Below are 25,424 nucleotides of genomic sequence, written 5' to 3' on the forward strand. Positions count from 1 at the left end.
TGTTTCTCCCAAAATTATAACTAATACATTAAAAATTGTGAAAATATCATAGAATTATCCTAAGTCCAATGTTTTTGTACACCACAACCCAGATCAATCAGAATTTTACTGAATGGTAGAGAAGACTCAAAAAATGACCAACATCTGCTCTCTGAGTCTGTGTTCCTAAAACATTCGACCCGTCTCCCCTCCAGCACCTCACCCCAGTTGGGGTCAGTTAGCTGGTTCGCAATCACAGAGCGATGCCAACATGCATGGGTTCAATTCCTGCACCCGGCGAGGGAATTCCAAAGGTCCTACCTCAGCCCCCTCACCAGGGGCATGGTGAGCCTCAGGTTAAACCACCAGCCGTCGTCTCTCACTCTTCTGGAAGGGTGGGGCTATGGCAACGTCACCTTCACAACTTTAATGCTTATAATAGACACTCCAGGTGTGCAGCCTGAGGGCAAATAATTTTGAATTTGAAAATTATAGAAAGTGCAATAAAATTCAGCTTCTCTCCATTCAATGAGTTCCACTCTAAGCTACCACGGCCAGGGTTTGAGACTAGTTGTGCTGATGAAGCAACAGGGAAGGAGAGTTACTCTGTCTGTATGTGTCTGTGCATGTTTGTATATGCACATTTGTGTATGTGTGTGCACGTATGTGTGTGCGTGCTGCTTGCTGATCGTTGATCGAAGCACTCGTCACTGAAGTATGGGACGTGTTGCTCCCAGTTTTGTCCATAAGTTCATGTGTTTGTGTTAACTTGTTTTAACTGGTCCAAGTTCGGCAGAAGAAATGTATTGGACTCGTAAAGTTAATTCTGTTTCTCCCTCCACAGATGCAGCCAGACCTGCTGAGTCTCTTCAGTACTTGCTATTTCTATTTCAGATTTCCAGCATTCACAGTACAGAGGAAACCTCGATTATCCAAAGGACACAGGCAGGGAGTATTTCGTTCGGTTAATCGAATTCTGGATAACCGAATGTCGGCTGGCATAGTTCAGCTGAGCATCGGGACCTTGCGATCTTGCTGAATAATCCGATATCTGGATAGTCATATGCTGGATAATCGAGGTTTCTCTGCACTTTGCTTTCATATGTCATAAACGTTGTTTCAATAAATCTAACAACACTGTGCCTGTTCTTACTCCAACCAGCATTATGTGACTATCAATCAGCTGAATTCATTTCCTAGTCTGGGTAGACAGGGTAGTTAAGAAGGTGTTTAGCACTTCATTGCCTTCATTGCTCAGATCTTTGAGTGTAGGAGTTGGGATGTCATGTTGAGGTTGTACAGGACATTGATGAGACGTCGTCTGGAATATGGTGTCCAGTTCTGGGCACCATGTTACAGGAAGGATAGATAGGTTCTTGAGTATCTAGGGTTATGGGGAGAAAGCGGGAGAATCGGGTTGAGAAACCTATCAGCCATGATTCAATGGCGGAGCATAATCGATGGGCTGAATGGCCTAATTTCTGCTGCTATGTCATATGGTCTTATTATTAAGCTAAAGAGGGTTCAGAAGTGGCTTACCAGAATGTTGCCGGGTATGGAAGGTTTAAGTTATAAGGAGAGGCTGGATTGACTGGGACTTTTTTCACTGGAGCATAGGAGGCTGAGGGGCAACCTTATAGAGATTTATAAAATCATAAGATTACAGATAAGGTTAATGGTAGGTGTCTTTTCCCTAGGGTGGGGGATTTCGAGACTAGGGGACACACTGTAAGGTGAGAGGAGGGAGATTTAAAAAACACATGAGACACAGGGGGTGGTTCACGTGTGGAATGAACTTCCAGAGGAAGTGGTGGATACGCGGACAGTTACAACATTGAAAAGCCATTTGGAAAAGCCCATGAATAGGAAAGGAAATGGGCCAGGAGCAGGCAAGTGAGACTAGTTTAGTTTGGAATTATGTTTCGGCATGGACTGGTCGGACCGAAGGCTTTGTTTCCGTGCTGTATGACTCCATGTCTCATCTCGGACAGAGAGTGTAGTTCACCCGAACAGGAAGATGCCTAAAGTGTTGTTTTGAATTTGTTTCCTCTTGGTTTTAATGTGTTTATTGATGTGCCCTGCATTTAAATGAGTCTCTCGGCTTTTATTTGGCAGAGACCAACTGTGAACGTCCAATCAACGAACTTCTGGACATGCTCGCTGACAAACAGGGCCAACGTCTGGATGACCAACGAGTAACCTGTGACAATTTACCAGGTCTCCAATTGTCCGAGTGCTACATACAGGCCACTTGTGAAGGCAAGATGAGTTCCTCAATGCAGTGGTACACTTTCAGACATATTGTAACTCACGTGTCGTTCTCTCCACATCTATGAATGAGCACTGGGCCAGATTACAGTTCGGAGTAATTTGAAACGAGATTCTTAAAGTAGCCAACTGAATTGAAGAGAAAACAAAATTCATTCATCCGAATCCACATGCCATGAACAAAGACCACAATCACAAATCCTACTCACTTCATTCAATCCCATGAGAGAAAACTTCTTTCCACCTCTCCAATTTAAATTAAGAATAACATAAATGTTAGGCCTTATAGAACATTAAACAGAATAGGAGGAGAAAGTGAGGACTGCAGATGCTGGAGATCAGAGCTGAAAATGTGTTGCTGGAAAAGCGCAGCAGGTCAGGCAGCATCCAAGGAGCAGGAGAATCGACGTTTCGGGCATGAGCCCTTCTTCAGGAATGAGGAAAGTGTGTCCAGCAGGCTAAGATAAAAGGTAGGGAGGAGGGACTTGGGGGAGGGGCGTTGGAAATGCGATAGGTGGAAGGAGGTCAAGGTGAGGGTGATAGGCCAGAGTGGGGGTTGGGGCGGAGAGGTCAGGAAGAAGATTGCAGGTTAGGAAGGTGGTGCTGAGTTCGAGGGTTGGGACTGAGACAAGGTAGGGAGAGGAGAAATGAGGAAACTGGAGAAATCTGAGTTCATCCCTTGTGGTTGGAGGGTTCCTAGGCAAAAGATGAGGCGCTCTTCCTCCAGCCGTCGTGTTGCTATGGTCTGGCGATGGAGGAGTCCAAGGACCTGCATGTCCTTGGTGGAGTGGGAGGGGGAGTTGAAGTGTTGAGCCACGGGGTGGTTGGGTTGGTTGGTCTGGGTGTCCCAGAGGTGTTCTCTGAAACGTTCTGCAAGTAGACGGCCTGTCTCCCCAATATTGAGGAGGCCACATCGGGTGCAGCGGATGCAGTAAATGATACGTGTGGAGGTGCAGGTGAATTTGTGGCGGATATGGAAGGATCCCTTGGGGCCTTGGAGGGAAGTAAGGGAGGAGGTGTGGGCACAGGTTTTGCATTTCTTGCAGTTGCAGGGGAAGGTGCCAGGAGTGGAGGTTGGGTTGGTGGGTGGTGTGGACCTGATGAGGGAGTCACGGTCTTTTCGGAATGCTGATAGGGGAGGGGAGGGATATATATCCCCGGTGGTGGGGTCCGTTTGGAGGTGGCGGAAATGACGACGGATGATACGATGTATATGGAGGTTGGTGGGGTGGTAGGTGAGGACCAGTGGGGTTCTGTCCTGGTGGCAATTGGAGGGGTGGGGCTCAAGGGCGGAGGAGCGGGAAGTGGAGGAGATGTGGTGAAGGGCATCGTCGATCACGTCTGGGGGGAAATTGCAGTCTTTGAAGAAGGAGACCATCTGGGTTGTATGGTATTGGAACTGGTCCTCCTGGGAGCAGATGCGGCGGAGATGAAGGAATTGGGAATATGGGATGGCGTTTTTACAGGGGGAAGGGTGGGAGGAGGTGTAATCTAGGTAACTGTGGGAGTCAGTCAGTTTATAGTAAATGTCCGTGTTGATTCGGTGTTAATCCGAGATAGAAATGGAAAGGTCTAGGAAGGGGAGGGAGGAGTCTGAGATGGTACAGGTAAATTTGAGGTCGGGGTGGAAGGTGTCGGTAAAACAGAATAGCATAGGAACAGGCCCTTCGGCCCACGGTATTGTGCTGACTATGACACCAAATTAAATTAGTCCCTTCTGTCCACCCTTGGTCCATATCCTTCCACTCCTTGCATATTCATGTGCTTATCTAAAACCACCTTAAATGCCCCTATTGTATCTTAATCTGAACTTCCAAATGAAGTCCTGATTAACTCAGGCATTCCTGATGAACAGCTTATGCTTGAAATGTCAACTCTCCTGCTCCTCGGATGCTGCCTGACCTGCTGTGCTTTTCCAGCACTACACTTTTTGATTCCAAATCAACAATGAGTAGCCGAGGAAGACTTACATTTACATAGCATCTGTCATAGTGTGAGGTTATTCTAAAACACTTCATAGCTAATTAGCAGTCTTGCGATTGTTCTGTGGAGAGCTCGGCAGCCATTTTGTGCACAGCTGTTGTGGGACCGTTATGTGCTAACAACCATGGCATCTATTTTTTTGTGACATTGATTGAGGAATATAAATATACAAGGGAGAACTTCCTTGCTCTTCTTTGAAACGATGCCATGGGATCATTTATATCCAGCTGAGATGGCAAGTGGGGTTTCGGTTTAACATCTCGGTCAAAATGTGGCACCGGTGCAGTCAGCTTTCTATCAGCAGCTAGAAATCTACATCACCCAGCTTTGATGACATAGGATCTTTGATCTCATTGATGCTAAAGTAATATGCCAACTTTAATATGCCAACAAATAACACTTAGTTGACACTTAAGCACTTTGGGCTGAGGCTTTAATCAATCTAAAATTGACAACGTTAATACTTCTATTTCAAATTAATGCACAAATCACTCACATTCATTCCCTCCAACACCAGCTTGGCGCAGTTGCCTCACAGCACCAAAGACCCGGTTCGATTCCACCCTCAGGTGTCTATGTGGAGATTGCACATTCGCGCAGTGTCTGCGTGGGTTTCCTCCGGGTACTCCGGTTTCCTCCCACAGTCCAAAGATGTGCAGGTTAGGGTGGATTGGTCATACTAAGTTGCCCATAGAGTTCAGGGATGTGTAGGTTAGGTGGATTAGCTATGGGAAATGGAGGGTTACAGCGATTGGGTGGGACGCTCTTCAGTGGGTCGGTGTGGATGCAACGGGCCAAATGGCCTGCTTCCACCCTGTAGGGATTCTGTCATTCTCAGGCAGTCCAGCCCTCCCCCAGTGGAATGTTGTGGTCTGAAGACTTCAGCTCACAATCTTCGGACTTAAAGGCAAGAGTGAAGTAGCTGCTGAGCTATAGCGCGCACATAACAACTAGGAGTAGGCCCTTCAGCCTCTTGCACCTGCTCTGCCATTTAATATGATCGTGGCTTATCTCATCTCGGCCTCAACTCCAGTTCCTGCCCACATTCCTTAACCCTTCAAAGGTTTACTCAATATCTTGGCATCCACCACACTCTGGGATAGTGAATTCTGCTCATTCAAAGCCTTTAAGCGAAGTAATCCTGCCCATCTCTGTTCTAAATCTGCCACCCCTTTTCCTCAAACATGACCTCTCGTTCTAGATTTCACCACGCGAGGAAATATCCTCTCTCCGGCTAGCGACATCGCTACTTTCACTAACTCTGTTGGCATCTGGTCTCACAATTATTTTAGTCGTCATAACAGCCTCCCTGTTAACCAGACATTAAACAAAAAAAAATTCTAAATATTGAGCTGTACCGTAAGTTAGATAAAATAAGCTGAAAATGTGTTGCTGGAAAAGCGCAGCAGGTCAGGCAGCATCCAAGGAACAGGAGATTCGACGTTTCGGGCATAAGCCCTTCCTCAGGAATCAGTAGATAAAATAACTTCTTCAGTAGATAAAATAACACTACTTTTAATAAAAATGTTCTGTCATTTATTTCTGAAAGTGTTTTACCTATATTTCATAAAACATTAACTTTTCCCAGTTAACCTACTGTGATATTCAAATCAATCATTCTGTCCTGTTTCATTTCAGAGATTGAATAAGCCCAGGGCTGGATTCCAGTTGAACCTGATGGAAAATCTATTGACCTGGCTAACCGAGGGTGGGTGAGAAACTACCAGAGGAAAAGCGAATGCTGAATCATTTCCTTCACGTATTAATTTTTGTGATGACTCTGTGTTTGAAGCAAAGTTCTTTGCTCGCTGTTATGTTTCTTCCGGAGCCTCTGATAAAGTGAGGCAGAGACTTAGTTGCTTTAGCCTGGCCTTCCCTCTTGTTAAACTATCACAACATATCCGAATCTCTCTTGAGTCGCTTCCAATATGTTTTGAACCAACACGCGATAATACCAGTCATCATTTATTTATTGTCTTTGAAACAAACTCTGACTGTGTTCTCATTGAAAATGGTGCAAAATATTAATAAAGATGTTTAAATGTTACATGTTTGACCTACGAATGATTTTTGTTCACAGCTTTTCAGTTCAAGGTCTACATACATATATTTTTAGCCATAGGGAATTTCAATATACAGGACCCTTCAGTACAAAGAAATACTGCTTTTTAGATTAGATTACTTACAGTGTGGAAACAGGCCCTTCGGCCCAACAAGTCCATGCTGACCCGCCGAAGCGCAACCCACCCATACCCCTACATTTACTCCTTTTACCTAACACTATGGGCAATTTAGCATGGCCAATTCACCTAACTTGCACATTTTTGGACTGTGGGAGGAAACTCCACACAGTCACCTGAGTCGGGAATTGAACCCGGGTCTCTGGCGCTGTGAGGCAGCAGTGCTAACCACTGTGCCACCATGCCACCCACTACTGCTCTGTACTTACACTCCATTATAAAGTCATTTTGACAAAGTCATAAACTAGCAGATAACAGAATGTCAGACAGTAATCTTAAAACAAATTCTTGGAAAATCTCAGATGTCTGGAGGCATAAGTGGAGAGAGAAACAGAGTGTATATTTCGGGTCCAGGTTCTGAAGACTGGACCCAAAACATTGACTCCGCTTTCTCTCCACAGATGTTGTCAGACCTGTTGAGTTGCTTCAGTAGCTGGTGTTTCTGATTTCCAGCATCCCCTGTTTTTTTCTGTTTAATAGTTTTCAATTTTTGCGCAGAGTCATCAAGTGCCAGAGTCTAACCTCACATAACCATAAGACGCAGGTGCAGAAATTAGGCCATTCAGCCCATTGATTCTGCTCCACCATTCAATCATGGTTGATAAGTTTCTCAACCCCATTCTCCCACTTTCTCTCCCCGTAACCCTTGATCCTCTTGATATTCAAGAACCTATCTATCTCTGTCTTAAATATACCCAATGACCTGACCTTCACAACCTTCTGTGGCAATGACTTCCATAGATTCACTCTCTGGCTGAAGAAGTTTCTCCTTATCTCCATTCTAAAAGGTATTCCCTTTACTTTAAGGCTGTGCCTTCAGGTCCTAGTCTCTCCTACCAATGGAAGCATCTTCCCAACATCTACTCCATCCAGGCTATTCAGTATTCTGTATGTTTCAATTAGATCACCCGTCCCACACAACCTCAAAGTTACTTATTCTGCTGGAGAATGGTATTTTTTAAAATACTTGACACAGTCTTTCATTACGATCGAGAACTGCTGAAGAGAAATGTAGTCAGAGTCCAGAGTCCTGAAATTCCCTTGCTATACCTCCTCACCTCCCCATCCCACTTACCTCCTTTATGATATTCCATGGTCGCCAATTGACTGAGCGTTTGGTCACCTGCCCCAATATCTCCTCACATATCCAGAGTTACACTTTGCTTTCCAATGCTCCTGTATAACACACAGGAGGATGTTGCATCACATGAAAGGCACCACACAAATGCAAGTTGGTATGGTTGCTACTTGGTGAATAGCCTGTCAAAATACATTCTAAATGACAGCGAGGAAAAACGCATCAACAAAAAATATACAGCACTGAGACAATTTGGATCACTTGATATTCCATGTATACCAACACCAAACCTTTTGCAAAATAACTTTTGTAATACTGATAGAGAAAATTTGGAACTGAGCTAAAATGAATTGGTTAATATAGAATATTTACATACATATTATTCTATAATATTTAAATAGTCATTTGTATAATATCCCAGCTTTTGGCTCATTCTGATGAAATGTAGGAGGTTGGGAGAACACAGCAAGCCAGGCAGCATCAGGAGGTGGAGAAGTTAACATGTTGGGTATAACCCTTCTTCAGGACTCAGGGTGGGTGCAAGGGGTGCCGCAGATGGGCAGGGTAGTGAGGTAGTGATAGGTGAACACAGGTAGAGGGTAATACCTGGTTGGTCAATGGGAGGAAGGAATCCGGTTGGGAGCTGGAAGGAGGAGTCAGTCAGAGGAATGGAAGGGAGGGGGTGGGGCTGGATGGGGAGTGGGGGGATGGCAAGGAAGGTTATTTGAAATTGGAGAACTCAATATTGAGTCCTTCAGGGTGTAAACTGCCCAGGCGGAAGATGAGGTGTTGTTCCTTCAATTTGTGGTCTGATTTGCTGTGGCAATGGAGCAGGCCGAGGATGGTCATGTCAGAAAGGGACTGGGAAAGACGGTGACTGGGAGGTCAGGTCAGCCCCTGCAGGCCTGGCTGAGAACTTGACGAAATGTGCCCTCAGTTTACATTTGGTCTCACCGATGTAGAAAAGACCACATTGGGAGCACAGGATACAGTAAACTGGGTTGGAGGAGAGGCAGGTGAACCTCTGTCTCACCTGGACAGACTGTTTGGGGCCCTGGATGGAGGTGAGGGAAATGGTGTACCAGCAGGTTTTGCATCTTTTATTGTTGCAGGGGAAGGTTTCTGGGGTTTGGGGGGTGAGGTTGGTGGGGATAGTGGCGCGAACCAAGGATTGGTAGAGGTAATGATCCTTGTGAAAGGCAGAAGGGAAGGTATCTAATTGGAGTTGGTGGAATTGTTTAAGGATGATACGTTGGATGCTGAGACTACTTGGGCGATCGGTGAGGATGGGGTGGGGGGGATGCTGTCTTTATTGTGTTTAGAGTGGGAGGATTTAGTGAAGTGAAGTGGGGAATGGAGGAGGAAGTGTGATGGAGGGCTGTCTGGATGACAAAAGAGGGGGATAGCATGTTGTTCAAAATAGGTGGACATTTGGGATAGTTGGGAGTAAAATGTCTCCTTGTCTGAGCAGATGCAGCGGAGGCAGAGGAACTGGGAGAATGAGATGGAGTTCTTTGTATTGGGAGGAAAGCATTCATTTTTACAAATAACAGAGGCCTGTTGAAACTAGCAACAGGCACCATTCGTTATCAATATCATTCTTCACTCATTCCTCGACATTCACTGGCAAGACCAGATTAGAAACCTTGAAATCTTAGAGTAAGCCCAATCAACAAATATCGAGACAATGCTCCTGAAAGCCCACTTTGGACATGTAATTAAAATGGTGGACCATACCATTCCAAGACGGTTGCTGTATTGTATGGAGAGTTGTTGCATTGTACAGCATGAAAACAGACCCTTCGGCCCAACTTGTCTATGTTGACCAAGAATTCCAAACTTAACTCGTCCCATTTGCTTGCATTTGGTACATGTTTCTCTAAACCTTTCTTATCCATGTACCTATCTAAATGTCTTTCATATGTGATGTGGAAGCGCTGGTATTGGACTGAGAAGGACAAAATCAGAAGTCACACAACATCAGGTTATAGTCCGACAGGTTTATTTGTAATCACAAGCTTTCAGATCACTGCTGATGAAGGGCCTTTGCCTGAAACATCGATTTTCCTGCTCCTTGGATGCTGCCTGAACTGCTGTGCTTTTCCAGCACCAGTCTTATCTAAAATCTGGTTTCCAGCATCTGCAGTCCTTGTTTTTACTCTGTCAGACTAAAACCTGATGTCATGTAACTTCTGTCTTTTATATGTTGCTTTTGTATCCACCTCTACTACTTCCTCTGGCAGCTCATTCCACACATGTGCCAACCTCTGCATGAAATGTTGCCCCTCAGGTCCCTATTAAATCTTTCCCATCTCAACTTAAAGCTACGCCCTCTAGTTTTGGTCTCCCCTACCTTAGAAAATGCTATTCACCATATCCCCCAGCTTCTCCTTATAACTCAACATTCCAGTCCAGCAGCATGCTTGTAAATTTTTTCTGCACCCTTTCTAGTTTAACATCCTTCCTATAGAAGGGTGACCAGAATTGTATGTAGTATTCCAAAAGTGGTCTCACCAATGTCTTGTACAGCTGCAACATGACATCCCAACTCCTATACTCAATGCTCTGACCAGTGTAGGCAAGCATACCAAATACCTCATGACCAGATGTGACACCACTTTCAAGGAACTATGAACCTGTGGATGTAAGTTTGCTCGCTGAGCTGGAAGGTTCGTTTTTCAAACGTTTCGACACCATATGAGGTAACATCATCAGCGAGTCTCCAGGGAAGCACTGGTGTTAGTAACCCATTTTCTCTTTATGTGTTCAGGTTTCCTTGGGTTGGTGATGTCATTTCCTGTTCCTTTTCTCAGAGGGTGGTAAATGGGGTCCAAGTCGATTGGAATGCCATGCTTCTAGGAATTCTTGTGCGTGTCTCTGATTGGCTTGTCCTACAATGGATGTGTTGTCCCAGTCGAAGTGGTGTCCTTCCTCATCTGTATGTAAGGATACTACTGAGAGTGGGTCATGTCTTTTTGTGGCTAGTTGATGTTCATGTATCCTGGTGGCTAGTTTTCTGGCAGTTTGTCCAAGGTAGTGTTTGCTACAGTTCTTGCAAGGTATTTTGTAAATGACATTAGTTTTGCTTGTTGGCTGTATAGGGTCTTTCAAGTTCATTAGCTGCTGTTTTAGTGTTGGAGGGTTTGTGAACTACCATGATACCAAGGGGTCTGAGTAGTCTGGCAGTCATTTCCAAAATGCCTTTGATGTAAGGGAGAGTGGCTAAGGTTTCTGGATGTGTTTTGTCTGCTTGTTTGGGTTTGTTGCTGAGAAATCAGCAGACTGTGTTCATTGGGTACCCATTCTTTTTGAATACGTTGCTCTGCGTAGTTCCTCTGCATTGCGGTATGTGGTGGCTCATTGAAATAATATTCTGATGCAGCTTCATTTGTGGGCGTTGGGATGATTGCTTCTATAGTTTAATATTTGGTCCGTATATGTTGTTTTCCTGTAGACACTGGTTTGAAGTTCCCCATTGGCTGTTCGCTCTACTGTGACATCTAGGAATGGCAGTTTGTTGTTGTTTTCCTCTTCTTTAGTGAATTTTATGCCAGTAGAGGTATTATTGATGATCCTGAAGGTTTCTTGTAATTGTTTTGTTTAGTGATGACAAAGGTGTCATTCATATAGCAGACCCAAAGTTTGGGTTGAATGGTTGGTACAGCTGTTTGTTCGAGTCTCTGCATGACTGCCTCTGCTAAGAACCCTGCTGTCAGAGATCCCACAGGTGTTCCATTGGTTTGTCTGTAGGTTATGTAATTGAAAGTGGAGTGGGTGGTAAGACATAGGTCCACCAGCATGACAGTGTTGTCCTTGCTGATGAAGTTGGCGGTGTTTGCTGTATGTGTCTTTGGTTCTTCTAATAGTGTAGTCAGTGTTTCCTTGGCTAGGTGTGAACAGGGCAGTTACGTCAAAGGAGACCGTTTTTTCATCCTCTTCTACCTTGGTGTCTTTGATGGTCTTCAGGAATTTTTGGGTGGAGTCAACGGAATGGAGTGAGTCTTCTACTAGGTGTTATAGTCTTTAGTGTAGCTTCTTGAACAATCTGTACGGTGGTGTTCCGGGTAGCGAGACTATGGATCTGGGGGGGGTGGGGTGGGGAGGGGGGTGGTTGTTCAGGTTTTGGGAATTATGGGTAATCCGTAGAAGCGTGGTGCATTGCATCTGTTTGATTTCATTTGTTTGGAAATCTGTCATGTTTAATTCTCCAGATATCTGAAGGTTTTTGAGTAGGGCTGTGATCCGGTTCTTCAATTGTGGGGTCAGGTGTATTGCCACGTGTTGATAAGCGTCAGTATCCGCAAGCAGTGCGTTCGCTTTCTCAATGTCGTCTTCTTCAGTTTAGAACAAAGAAATTTTACAGCCCAGGAACAGGCCCTTTGGCCCTCCAAGCCTGAGCCGATTCAAATGTACTGTCTAAACCTGTCGGTCAATTCCTAAGCATCTGTACCCCTCTGCTCCCCATCTACTCATGCATCTGCCCAGACGCATCTTAAATGAATCTACCGTGCCTGCCTCTACTACCTCTGCTGGCAACGCGTTCCAAACACCCACCACCCTCTGTGTGAAGTATTTGCCACGTGTATCCCCCTTAAACTTTCCACCTCTCACACCGAAAGCATGACCTCTCGTAATTGAATCCTTCACGCCGGGAAAAAGCTTGTTTTTATCCCATTTTAAGAGACAATGACTGCAGATGCTGGAAACCAGATTCTGGATTAGTGGTGCTGGAAGAGCACAGCAGTTCAGGCAGCATCCAAAGTCAAGCATCCTTTGTCTGCAGGTAAGATAACTTTTTCTTTTATGTGGCTCTAGTGCTTTCCTTTCTTGTGCATTGAGTATGAACAACAACTCAGAGAGGATGTCAAGACCATCACTGTCCCACTTGCCCAACATCAGCTTTTTATCAGGACAGCCAGGTCCCACGTGGGGGAAACGACCCAATCAGAAAGGGCCTACACGGTGTCCAATCAGCTTCCAAAGGCATTATCAAAGCGCAGGCAGCGAGACCCGAAGCCCATTGGTCTACCCGCCTGTCCATCTATAGCTTTACCCAACCAACGGCCGCGGTGGGCGGGAGTGTCGTGACGTTTCACGTCCCGCCCACCAACCGGAGTGGCGGAAGGGAGGGCGCCTCGGGCCCAGTCCAGTCCGGTTCGCTGGCGAAGCCTCGGTCTAGATTAGAGTGGGGTGCTGGGGAAGCACAGCAGGTCAGGCAGCATCCGAGGAGCAGGAAAATCGACTCGGTGTTGGCTGCGGCCGCGGGGGCAAAAATGAACGGCTCCATGCAGAAGCACGATGTTATTTTTGTAAGTGAACCGGGGTGATGGCTCCCAGTCTAACATTCCCCGCCGGCTGAGCCCGTCTTTGCGGGTAGGCCTCAGCTAAAGCCTCGGTCTCGATTTTCTAGTCAGTCTCCCAGGGCATTGACAGCTTCTTGGGTGTATAGCCCCCTTTCTCCCCTTCAGGAACTGTACATCCTACATTGTTCCTTTTTAAAATATATTTTGTGCTGAAATCATAAGATGGGATTTGGACCCAAATGACAGCTGCAGTGAACAGTAGCTTCAAACATTAATGCATTTGGTGGCAGGCACTTTGGGACTGACAAGGTGGTACCAGATGATTCTTGTCCATAGTTTACCCTTCAGTTCTTTACATTGCACTACTTAACTTCAAGAAACCACTTCTCAAAAACAAAACAATGTTTGCACTGAATGCTGGCCTCCAAATGTCTGATTCTGTGATGTAACTTGCCTATTTGAGAGAGATTAGATTACTTACAGTGTGGAAACAGACCCTTCGGCCCAACAAGTCCACACCGACCCGCCGAAGCGCAACCCACCCATACCCCTACATTTACCCCTTACCTAACACTACGGGCAGTTTCCCGTGGCCAATTCACCTGACCCACACATCTTTGTGACTGTGGGAGGAAACCGGAGCAAACCCACACAGACACGGGGAGAATGTGCAAACTCCACACAGTGAGTCGCCTGAGGCGGGAATTGAACCCAGGTCTCTGGCGCTGTGAGGCAGCAGTGCTAACCACCGTGCCGCCCATGACTAGAATAATAATGATTAGATCAGAGTGGTGCTGGAAAAGCACAGTAGGTCAGGCAGCATCCGAGGAGCAGGAAAACCGACGTTTCGGGCATAAGTTCTTCATCAGGAGCAAGGCTTCGTTTCTGATGTAGGGCTTTTGCCCGAAACGTCAATTTTCCTGCTCCTCGGATGCTGCCTGACCTGCTGTGCTTTTCCAGCACCACGTTAATCTTGACTCTGACCTCCAGCATCTGCAGTCCTCATTTGCCTATTTAATAATAGTAGATATGGACATCTTAGAAACTAATTACTGAAAACAATAAGTCTGAGACCATTTAGCTACCTCGTTGTATTGTTAAACATGGTACAAAACAGGGCAGCCCCAGCACACAAGTGTCTTCGACCATCCCTCGCCAAATGCCTGTAAAATTGCTGTTTGTTGTTCAGTTGAAGTACTTCCATCTTGCTGTTCGTGTTCTCAGAAATAGATTTGGAGTGTGAGGATTGTACATTCTTGCTGTGCTTTTTGATTACAGCTTGGACCTGGCTTTTACAGGTGCACCAAGCCAACCACAAGTTGCTGAGTAAGTTAATTGTATAATTCCAAATTAATCACTAGGTACCAAAGTTCTCCCACAGCCCAAAGACATGCAGGTCAGGTGAATTGGCCGTGCTAAATTGCCCATAATGTTAGGTGTAGGGTAAATGAGTCTGTGTGGGTTGCTCTTCGGAGGGTCGGCATGGACTTGTTGGGCCGAAGGACCTATTTCCACACTGTAGGGAATCTAATCTAATGGTCTTTTACTTTTTTCAGAATATGTTGGAAAGAACAGTTTTGAAGGAACCTTTTGTAATAGATAATTTGATAATCACAGATAAGTTTTGCTTTACCAAGTTGCTGTTTATGTTGACAAAAGCAATGTTTTGTACATTGTCAGTGCAACAGTCTTTCTCCAAGGGTCTGAAACTGTCTTGCATCCCCTTCGTTTTGTTCACTTGTCTGAATCTCTTTGACAGGAAGAAGATGATCTGCCATATGAAGAGGAAATAATTCGCAATCCTTACTCTGTTAAATGTTGGATCCGCTACATAGAGTTCAAACAGTCTGCACCCAAACATGTGGTGAATATGATTTATGAGCGAGCACTCAAAGAACTTCCTGGCAGGTATTGTTTCTTTGTGGGAGCAACAAGTTTTAGTAGGGGCATTGAGGCTTTTGAGATCAACAGCTGATAGAAGCAACTGGCTTGTTCAAAAGATCAAGCACAGATCAAAGTTTTGTATCTTGTCTGCGTCCATCACAAAGTCGATTTATGGAAAAGAATTTTCCCTTGGGACATGTCATTTGCTGGTGTTTCCAATAATCCTCGGTATCACTGGTTTAAACATTGTTAGAATCAGTAGGCTTTGCGTACTTGGAGTATTTACTTCAGCTTCATCGCTAGTGAAGCATTTTAATGATGTACCAGACCAAATACCAACTATGAGGCACATCAGAGATGAACAAAATGCCACTTTTAGACTACAAGAGGTTGTGTGTAATGTGAAAGCTCAGAAGCAAGGCTGTTTGATCTGTCAAGTTAATGGTGGTATTTCTGCTGCTGGATATAAGTCTCCTTCCCCATCAGAACCTGATCAATGTATCATTTATTCTCTTATCCAGCTTCTCTCTAAAGATATTGGTTCTGTTCACCTGAGCTCTTATCTGAGAGAGTGAGTTCCATATTCTCCTCAGTCTTTTGTTATTGGAGTTTCTCCTGAATTAATCAATAGATTGATGAATGATTGTTTTATATTTATGACCCCTGGTTTTAGACAGCTAGAAACCTTCCCCCACACAAAGTTGGGCATCCCTTTTCTAGTTAGCTTTACTATTGAATTGCATTGTGTTACACCTGTTACCCATATTCTGAATTCACAAGTACGTCCAAATCCTTCCTTAGCTTATCCTGTTTGAAACCTGCCCACTTGATGAGCATTGTGTCTTTCAGCAGATTTCACAGTTGTGCTTGTAACTCCTAGCCCCAAATCATTAACAAAGGTATTAAATAAAATACACCAGAGGGCTGTCAGACTCCACAAGTCCAATGAAAGCACTTGCAGGACAAAAGGGATGAACTTGGGAGAAGTAGAGCCTGCAGATTTTTCTTGGAATTTTCCAAGGGATTTTACATACTATGATTGGGTCTTGTATATTAAGTCTGCTTCTAATTCTTTCCCAGTTACAAGTTGTGGTACAATTACCTGAAACAGAGGCGGAAACAGGTGAAGGGAAAATGTATCACAGACCCTGCATTTGAGGAGGTTAACAACTGCCATGAGCGAGCCCTGGTCTTCATGCATAAGGTACGTATTGCTTGTTTAACTTGGTGGGTAAGGTTGCATGGTGGTAATGTTGCATTGTCTAGTACTGCAGAGGACTGGGGTAATGATCTGAAGACGTGAGTTCAAATCCTATCACCACCACTGGGGAATTTAAATTCGGTGAATGAAATAAATCTAGAATCGAGCTGGTGTCAGTGATGGTGTCCCTGTAACAGCTGGGTTGCTGTCGTAAAAACATACTCTGTCTGGTTTACTAGTACCCTCTAGTAAACATGATCTTCCAGACTTTACCCACTCTATGACTGCAGACCCACAGCAATCGGATTGACTGGACAGCCATTTAAAGTCACCTAACTAGTCACTTAGTTGTCAAGGAAGCTGCTGACCACCATTTTTCTAAAGGGCCATTAACAATGAGCAGTAGCTCCTGGCCTTGTCAGCAGCCTTCACGTCTTGCGAATACATTGGAAATAGTCAGTACTATAATCTCCCCCTCCCCAGCCTTAAGATGAGGTCCTTTTACACACTAACCATGTTCATAGTCATAGAATCATACAGCACAGAAATAGAGCCTTCGGTCGAACCAGCCCATGCCAAACAAACATGATCCCAAACTAGACTAGAGCCACCTGCCTCCGCTTGGCCCTTATCCTTCCAAACATTTCTTATTCATGTAACTTATCTAAATGTCCTTAAATGTTATAACTATACTTGCATCCACCACTTCCTCTAGCAGTTCGTGCCGCACACGAACCATCCTCTGTGTCGAAACAAAAAAAATTGTCCCTTGTCTTTTTAAAATGTTCCTCCTCTCAGAATGCCCCAGAATCTTGAAATCCCCCAGCCAAGGGAAAACACACCTTCTATTACCCCATCTATACTCCTCATCATTGTATAAACCTGTTATGGGGTCATCTCTCAACATCCTACGCTCCAGTGAAAAGGTTTCAGCCTATCCAGACTGTTCCCTGTATCTCAAACCCTTCATACCTGGCAATATCTGGTAGATCCCTTCTGAACCCTTTCCAGTTTAATAATATCCTTCCTGTAACAGGGAGACTAGAACTGGACACAGTACTCCAGAAGAGGGCTCACTGAGATCCTGTACGATCTCAACATGACATCCCAACTCCTATACTCGAAGGTCTCAGCAATGAAGGCAAGCTTGCTAAATGCCTCCTGAACCATCCTATCTATATCTGATCAAAATGTCAAAGAATTATGCATTGAATCACTAGGGGTCTATGATAATAAATGAAACTTCTGTGAATATTGATGTAGGCAGCTGCTTAAACAATATCTCAAACGAATAGGGGTCCCTTGCAACAGAAGCTTCAAAGCACATCTTCAGTCCATCACTCAGGCTGCTTCCTTCCAGCTCCATCTCTTCTGCCTCATTTCCAGTGCCATCTCCACTATTTTAATATCTCTAGACTTGATACTTTCAATACACACCTACCATCTGATTCTGATTTATGGTGGGCTGGATGAATTTAGAAATATGTTTTGAATTTTAAGGCTCCAACTTGTATTATATTAATCCATGCACAGCCCAACAGGTCGGAGCATCAATGATTTGGGGTTTGATGAGCTCGGTTGGGTGATGTCAACCACAGAGACACCCATTGATCTTCATGCTGTTGAGCTGTGATGTGTGGCAGAATAAAGAAGGAATCAGTTTGGGATTCCTACTGCCTCCCATAGGACAGTAAATGTATTTCCTGACTTGAGGGCTGGATTGTTTTGTATTTGAATAGTTTGTCCTTGCCTACATTTAGCTATCTAGTGGAAGAGTGGCCTCCAGAAAGTCAAATGGTGCAGGATAGAATGGGAGCCAATTGCTATAGAAATACACATCACAAACACGCACCTCCTCACCCAACATTTCGAATGCTGTCTTTCTAGAAGCACAATCTCCAGTTAATACGGACAGCACTTGCCTACTGTTAAATATAAAGAATGCAGATGGCTGAATGTATAGTCACACATTAGTGACTTCAGGACAGTAACATTAAATAAAGTCTACCCCTTGACCTTGCAGATGCCACGTATTTGGCTGGACTACTGTCAGTTCCTGGTTGATCAGTGTAAGGTAACAAGAACTCGTCGAACCTTCGATAGGGCTCTCCGTGCCCTCCCTGTTACTCAACATTATCGCATCTGGCCTATGTACCTGAAGTTTGTTCGTTTGTTTCCCTTGCCGGAGACTGCAATCAGAGTCTATAGGCGCTACCTGAAGGTATGAGTAATTGTAGCTTGTATACTCGCAGCTTGATTGGAGCAGTTGATCCTTTCCTAGCTGGTCCTCTGAACCACTGGTTAAAGCAGTCTGTGGAAGGTCGCTTAGTTGTTAATAGTTAAGGAATGTTGGCAACACCGGCAAGGCCACGATTATTGGCCATCGTTGATCTTGTGATGTGCCTTCCTGAACCTCTGCAGTCCAAGTGTTGAAGGTGCTACCATCGTGCTATTTGAGAGAGAACTGTCCAGATGTGTAACAATAAAGGAATCACAATACAGTTCCAAGTCAGAATATGGATCTCAGAACTTGAAGGGGATGATATTGCCTTGCACTTGTTACTTTGTCCTTCAGGTGTTGTTAGAGGAGCCGCCAGGCAATCTAGTTAGAGTTCCTTTTGCCTTGGTGCATCTGCAGTGGATATTTAAGTGAGGAGAATGGGGCTTTCATTCGCTGACATTTAGATGAATATTTTTTAAAAACATGCAGAATACTTAAGCTTCCAGCCTAATAAGTTCTCTGTTTCCTTAGTGGGAGAGTCTAGAACCAACAGCTGTAGTCTTATGATGAACGATAAATCATTGTGAACTGACACAAGAAATTTCATTCCTTGGAGGCTTGTGTGCCAGTCAGTGAGAAATTGCAATGTTTCCCCACTGCTCCTCGACCAATTGATTTCTGAATGAACAATGTTCCTTCACATTACTCAAGATCTTCCAATATTTACAGCTGTCCCCTGAGAATGCTGAGGAGTACATTGTGTACCTCCGCTCTATAGATCGACTCGATGAGGCTGCAGTCCGGCTCGCTGGCATCGTCAACGATGAATCCTTTGTCTCGAAAGAGGGGAAGTCAAACTACCAAGTAAGCCCCTTTTTCGGTCTAGCTGATTATCTTTGTGTAAGCAGAAACAGTGAGCAATCAAGTCTAGTATGTTATAATGGATCTGGTCGCTTGATAGTGTAGAACTTGGAGATGGGGTTGGAAATAAAAGATACATGTTGTTGATGCTTTTCATTTCAGGACAGATGGAAGAATGCCAAATTTCAGGGGGACCAGCCATGATTCTTTGGCAAGTGATTCTGATTGGGAAAGCCCAGCTTGCTTTTTCGAATTGGAGGTTGAGAAATGGAGAAATTCATTTCAGACTGGGTCCTCCTAAATAACTGCTCCTCCACCCACTGTCTCCATTCACCGCTCTCTTCATTGTGCCAACCTGCCACCCAGTCAGAGGATGAAGCAAGTTGCAATTAGTTAGCCCAGTTAAATGGATGGCTGGTTTGTGATGCAAAGTGGTCCCAACGTTGTGGGTTCAATTCCCATCCCAGCTGGGGTTACCATGAAAGTCCTGCCTTCTCAACCTCTCCCCACACCTGAGATGTGGAGACTGCCAGATTAAACCAGCACCAATCTTGTGTCCCTATCTAATGAGAGAACAACCCTACGGGACTGTGGTGACTATATCTATAAGGAATGCAGTGATGAGTGTGGAAGGAAGCAAAATCTTTGAGGTGCAGACAATGAAGGCCTGCATTTTGTTTTTTTTTAACCAAGAGTCTTGTATTTCCACAGCTGTGGCATGAGCTTTGCCATCTCATTTCTACAAACCCAGACAAAGTGAAATCCCTGAATGTTGGAGCCATTATCCGAGGAGGTCTGACTCGTTTCACTGACCAACTAGGGAAGCTCTGGTGTTCATTAGCTGACTACTACATTCGAAGTGGTCATTTTGAGAAGGTATGGGCTCAAAATTTACAAGGAAATTCTGATCAATGCTGGGTTCTAATATTCTCACCAGAAAATTTGATATAAAAAAAACATAATTTTGTACTCACTTTGATCTTTTTGTTTTTATGCATATAATATTTGTTTTGTTAGTGACTGTAGTGGCACTGAATGCTACATTTGAAGGGTTATTTATGCACCAGGTTATTGTAGAGACTGATGCAAGTTGACTAACCCAGTTCCAGTGTTGCTTAAATTCTGGATTTAAGAGTTTTGACTCTGAACGGTAAAATGAAAATTACGCACTTAGTTGGACTCTCTTCAAGAGTATTACATAGAAATTCCAGGCCAGAAAAAAAGCCATTTGTCCCACACTGTCCGTACTAGTGTTTAAATACTGGACAAAATGCTCCTATCCTAAGTCATCAGACACATGAAGATACCCTTCTATTCCTTTCTATCTTGTCCCCTTTGTAGGATTCAGTGTTGTAATCCACCTCTACTGTTTCCGTTTGCTAGTTCCAACTAGGTTGCGAATTGGAACTACTCTGTGAATAAATCAATACAAAAAATGCCGGAAATGCTGAACAGGTCTCAACAACTTCTGTGGTGAGGGCGAAATTCACAGTTCAGGTCCGTGATCGTTGGAGAGATCCATTGCAGTGATCCTGAACAAGCAAGCCAGAGGTTCAGGCTAATGTTCTGGGGCACGGGATCAATTTGTACCACAGCACTTCATTAATCTGGTAATCAACAGTAGACCGGAATCTATCGTTGATTGTTGTAAAAACCTGTTTGGTTCATAATTTGGAAAGGAATCTGCTGTCTTATCCAGTCTGGCTTCTGTGTGACTCCAGATCTGCAGCAACGTGGTTGACAATAATCGTCTTTCTCGCAAACCACTCCGTTCAAGTTCAGTTACAGCTCAGCAACAAATGCTGATCTTGCCGGAGACTCCCCCATCCCTTGGATAAAAAGCATAAAGTATGTAACATAAATAGATAAAGTAACTTCTAATATGGCTCTTGTCCGACCTGCTGAAGATTTCCAGCATTTCCTGTTTTTTATTTTCAGATCTCTGGCACTGTGGAGTAGTGCTTCAGTATTCTTTAAAGTAGTCACTAATACATTCAACGTTTAACAATTTTTTGTTTTGTTTTTGCTTCCCTGTATCTTTTCTAAGTCTACTCTTTCAAACCGCTTCGTAACCTTATCAGGTCAACCCTTGGGCTTTATCTTCTCTGGAAAAATGGATTCACAATCTGTTCTAGGAGTTTGTTTAAACTCGGGGTGTCCGATGTAATGTGAAATGTAAGTGCCTGGAGAAAGCACCTGTCATCTTCAGTGTGGTCAATCACTCCAGTCCCTGCTGAAACGATCTCATTCTCTTTGGTGAGCAGTGAGACCCCCTAGATTACTAATGTTTGATGTCATTGGATTTACTTGAGTCTCCTTGAGGTTTTCCTGACAGTTCTTGCTTTTCAAACCATTTATAAAGCAGAGTGACTTTAAGTATTTGACACTTTGAAGGAATATTGTGGAAACTGTGACCCCACGCAACATCAGTCTGTCAAGGTGGTAGTATTTTCATTTTGCCCAACTTGATGGGAATTCCACTTTGCTCTTATTTTATTCAGAGAATATTATAGAAACAGCCTGTTTGACCCAACTAGGTGAGCACTGATATGTTTTTCTTCAAAAAGTACCTTCTTTTATCTTGCTTGCTTTTCATGCTGTATTTAGAGTCATAGAGATGTACAGCATGGAAACAGACCCTTTGGTCCAACCTGTCCATGCCGACCAGATATCCCAACCCAATCTAGTCCCACCTGCCAGCACCCGGCCCATATCCCTCCAAATCCTTCCTATTCACATACCCATCCAAATGCCTCTTAAATGTTGCAATTGTACCAGCCTCCACTACATCCTCTGGCAGCTCATTCCATACAAGTACCACCCTCTGGTGAAAAAACTGTCACATAGATCTCTCCCCTCTCACCCTAAACATATGCCCTCTAGTTCTGGACGCCTCGACCCTAGGGAAAAAAATTTGCCTATTTACCCTATCCATGCTCTTCATAATTTTGTAAACCTCTATAAGGTCAACTCTCAGCCTCTGACGCTGCAGGGAAAATAACCCCAGCCTGTTCAGCCTCTCCCAATAGCTCAAATCCTCCAACCCTGGCAACATCCTTGTAAATCTTTTCTGAATCCACTCAAGTTTAGCAACATCTTTCCGGTAGGAAAGAGACCAGAATTGCACGCAATATTCCAACAGTGGCCGAACCAATGTTCTGTACATCCACAACATGACCTCCCAACTCCTGTACTCAATACTCTGACCAATAAAAGAAAGCATACCAAACTCCCTCTTCACTATCCTGTGAACCTGCACTCCAAGGTCTCTTTGTTCAGCAACACTCCATAGGACCTTACCATTAAGTATATAAGTCCTGCTAAGATTTGCTTTCCCAAAATGCAGCACCTCTTATTTATCTGAATTAAACTCCATCTGCCACTTCTCAGCCCATTGGCCCATCTGGTCCAGATCCTGTTGTAATCTGAGGTAACCCTCTCCACTGTCCACAAAACCTCCAATTTTGGTGTCATCTGCAAACTTGCTAACTGTACCTCTTATGCTCACATCCAAATTATTTATGTAAATGACAAAAAGTAGAGGACCCAGCACTGATCCTTGTGGCACTCCACTAGTGACAGGCCTCCAATCTGAAAAACAACCCTTCATCACCACCCTCTGTCTTCTACCTTTGAGCCAGTTCTGTATCCAAATGGCTAGTTCTCCCCATATTCCGTGAGATCTAACCTTGCTAATCAGTCTCCCATGGGGAACCTTGTCGAATGCCTTACTGAAGTCCATATAGATAACATCTACCGCTCTGCCTTCATCAATCCCCTTTGTTACTTCCTCAAAAAACTCAATCAAGTTTGTGAGACATGATTTCCCACACAAAGCCATGTTGGCTATCCCTAATCAGTCCTTGCCTTTCCAAATACATGTACATCCTGTTCCCTCCAACAACTTGCCCACCACCCGAGGTCAGGCTCACTGGTCTATAGTTCCCTGGCTTGTCCTTACCACCCTTCTTAAACAGTGGCACCATGTTAGCCAACCTCCAGTCTTCCAGCACCTCACCTGTGACTATCGATGATACAAATATCTCAGCAAGAGGCCCAGCAATAATGGACAATGAAAAGAATATAGTGTCTGTGTGTGTGTTGCTATTTTATAGCAGGATATTTCTCATTCTAACCTTTGTCCACATTAAGATCTTCATTCCAGCTTCCCCATTAATTCTTCTTCTGCCGATTAGATTTTGTTTTTTGCCCTGTTCTTACCAGCTCACCAATCAGTGGAACCAATTAATCACTATTTACTGCATCATAGATTGTAAGATTATGTGCCAAGTCCCGTTTGAAAATTTTCTGCTTCATTTAAAATAAAAACTTATCAACTCTCTCTTCATGTCAGTGGCCCCGGACTGACCGCAACGTACTTAGTGCTCAACCTCATGCTAAGGTATTCCTAGTAAACCACATGCCGACTTTGCCAGTTCCTATGTAGGAACAAAGGAGAAAAAACACTGTCTCTGTGTCTCTTTTCTCTGTCTGTCTGTCTCTCTCTCTCTCTCTGTCTCTCTCTCTCTTCTCCATCTCTATCTCTCTTCTCCGTTTCTCTCTTTCTCCGTCTCTCTCTTTCTTCGTCTCTCTCTTTCTCTTTCTCTGTCTCTCTCTCTCTCTCTCTCTTTCTCCGTCTTTTTCTCTCTCTTTCTCCGTCTTTCTCTCTCTCTCTCTTTCCCCGTCTTTCTCTCTCTCTTTCTCCATCTCTCTCTCCCTCTTTCTCCGTCTCTCTCTCTCTCTCTCTCTCAGTCTCTCTTTCTCCGTCTCTCTCTCTCTCTCTCCGTCTCTCTCTCTCTTTCTCCGTCTCTCTCTCTCTCTCTCCGTCTCTCTCTTTCTCCGTCTCTCTCTCTCTCTCTCCGTCTCTCTCTCTCTCCGTCTCTCTCTCTCTCCGTCTCTCTCTCTCTCCGTCTCTCTCTCTCTCTCCGTCTCTCTCTCTCTCCGTCTCTCTCTCTCTCTCCGTCTCTCTCTCTCTCCGTCTCTCTCTCTCTCCGTCTCTCTCTCTCTCTCTCTCTCTCTCCGTCTCTCTCTCTCTCCGTCTCTCTCTCTCTCTCCGTCTCGCTCTCTCTCCGTCTCTCTCTCTCTTTCAGTCTCTCTGTCTTTCTCAGTCTCTCTCTCTCTCTTTCTCAGTCTATCTGTCTTTCTCTTTCTCCCTTTTTCTCTCTCTCTCTCGCTTTCTCCGTCTCTCTCTCTTTCTCCGTCTCTCTCTCTCTCTCTCTTTCTCCATCTTTCTCTCTCTCTTTCTCCGTCTTTCTCTCTCTCTTTCTCCGTCTTTCTCTCTCTCTTTCTCAGTCTTTCTCTCTCTCAGTCTTTCTCTCTCTCTTTCTCCATTTTTCTCTCTCTCTTTCTCTTTCTCTGTCTGTCTGTCTCTCTCAGTCTCTGTCTGTCTCTCTCTCGCTCTCTGTCTCTCTGCCTCTCTGCCCCGTCTCTTTTTTTTTCTTTTTTTTCCTCTCTCTCTCTCTTCCCCCCCGCTTGCTTTTCCACATTCTTTGTCACTCTCTCTCTCTCTCTTTTCTTTCTCTCATCCTGTGAAGAGGAATGTGTGGCAATGAGAGAGAAGAAAGGCAAGGGAATAGCAGTATATGAATTGTTTCTTTGGAGGGCCAACATGGACATAATGGATCGAACAGCCTTCTGTGATGTAATGTCTCTGTGATTCTATTATTTTCAATGGAGCAACAACAGAATGAGTTCTGCATTCCCTGTAGGCCAGAGATGTCTACGAAGAGGCGATTCAAACAGTGATGACAGTTCGCGATTTCACCCAAGTCTTTGATAGTTATGCCCAGTTTGAGGAGAGCATGATTGCGGCTAAAATGGAAACGACAGCAGAAATGGGGCAAGCAGAAGAAGGTAGAGTTATTTTGCATGTTTTGCTTTCTTTTATTAATTTCCACCGTTGCAGTTATTGTCCCGTGCTGGGCCTGTTAGTGGCGCCGGGCAGTTAATGATCCCTCAATCCAGCCTTTCTTCAGTTGCAATCCCATGGAGTCAATGGCAGCAGGTAAATTGCAGCCACCTCTGGTACTGTCTGTATGGACAAGCCATGGACAAGAAAATTCAGCTGAGGAGAGTCGCATGTGAGCAGTTGTATACATACATGACTTGCAAATATTGCAGATTGTTGAGTTTTGTTTTTCATTTTCACTTATTCAGTGAATTATTATACTTTTTTGGCACCAAAGTTAGTCTTTTGGATAAAGCCCTTATGCCACAAAGATTTTTCTGTGTTTTTTAATGAAATGAAGGAGAGAATGGTTCTTTTTTCCTGTGATCAGTAATCTACTGGGAATTTTCCACACTGGTTGCTCCAAACTAGATTCTGTATGGAACTCAGAGAAGTAAGTGTCACAAAGATAGATTTGTACCCAATTCCATGGTTGGAACAGGGTGGTCAGTACCTCAT

At 44.3% G+C, this 25,424-nt stretch overlaps 1 protein-coding gene across 1 annotated transcript in view; it reads left to right on the forward strand.

The window, feature by feature from the left end:
* The first annotated feature begins 12,644 nt into the window (after positions 1 to 12,644).
* Positions 12,645 to 25,424, forward strand: part of xab2 (XPA binding protein 2) — a 47,515-nt gene continuing 34,735 nt past the window's right edge. Inside the window, exons 1-7 of the mRNA XM_060854901.1 lie at positions 12,645 to 12,857; positions 14,611 to 14,759; positions 15,816 to 15,939; positions 17,960 to 18,157; positions 18,887 to 19,021; positions 19,730 to 19,894; positions 24,727 to 24,871. Coding sequence (XP_060710884.1) covers positions 12,822 to 12,857; positions 14,611 to 14,759; positions 15,816 to 15,939; positions 17,960 to 18,157; positions 18,887 to 19,021; positions 19,730 to 19,894; positions 24,727 to 24,871 — 952 coding nt within the window. The 5' untranslated portion in view covers positions 12,645 to 12,821. The remainder of the gene's footprint in view (positions 12,858 to 14,610; positions 14,760 to 15,815; positions 15,940 to 17,959; positions 18,158 to 18,886; positions 19,022 to 19,729; positions 19,895 to 24,726; positions 24,872 to 25,424) is intronic.

This window comes from Hemiscyllium ocellatum, chromosome 45 (genome assembly GCF_020745735.1).
Source record: "Hemiscyllium ocellatum isolate sHemOce1 chromosome 45, sHemOce1.pat.X.cur, whole genome shotgun sequence".
In the NCBI taxonomy this organism is placed as follows: Eukaryota; Metazoa; Chordata; class Chondrichthyes; order Orectolobiformes; family Hemiscylliidae; genus Hemiscyllium; species Hemiscyllium ocellatum.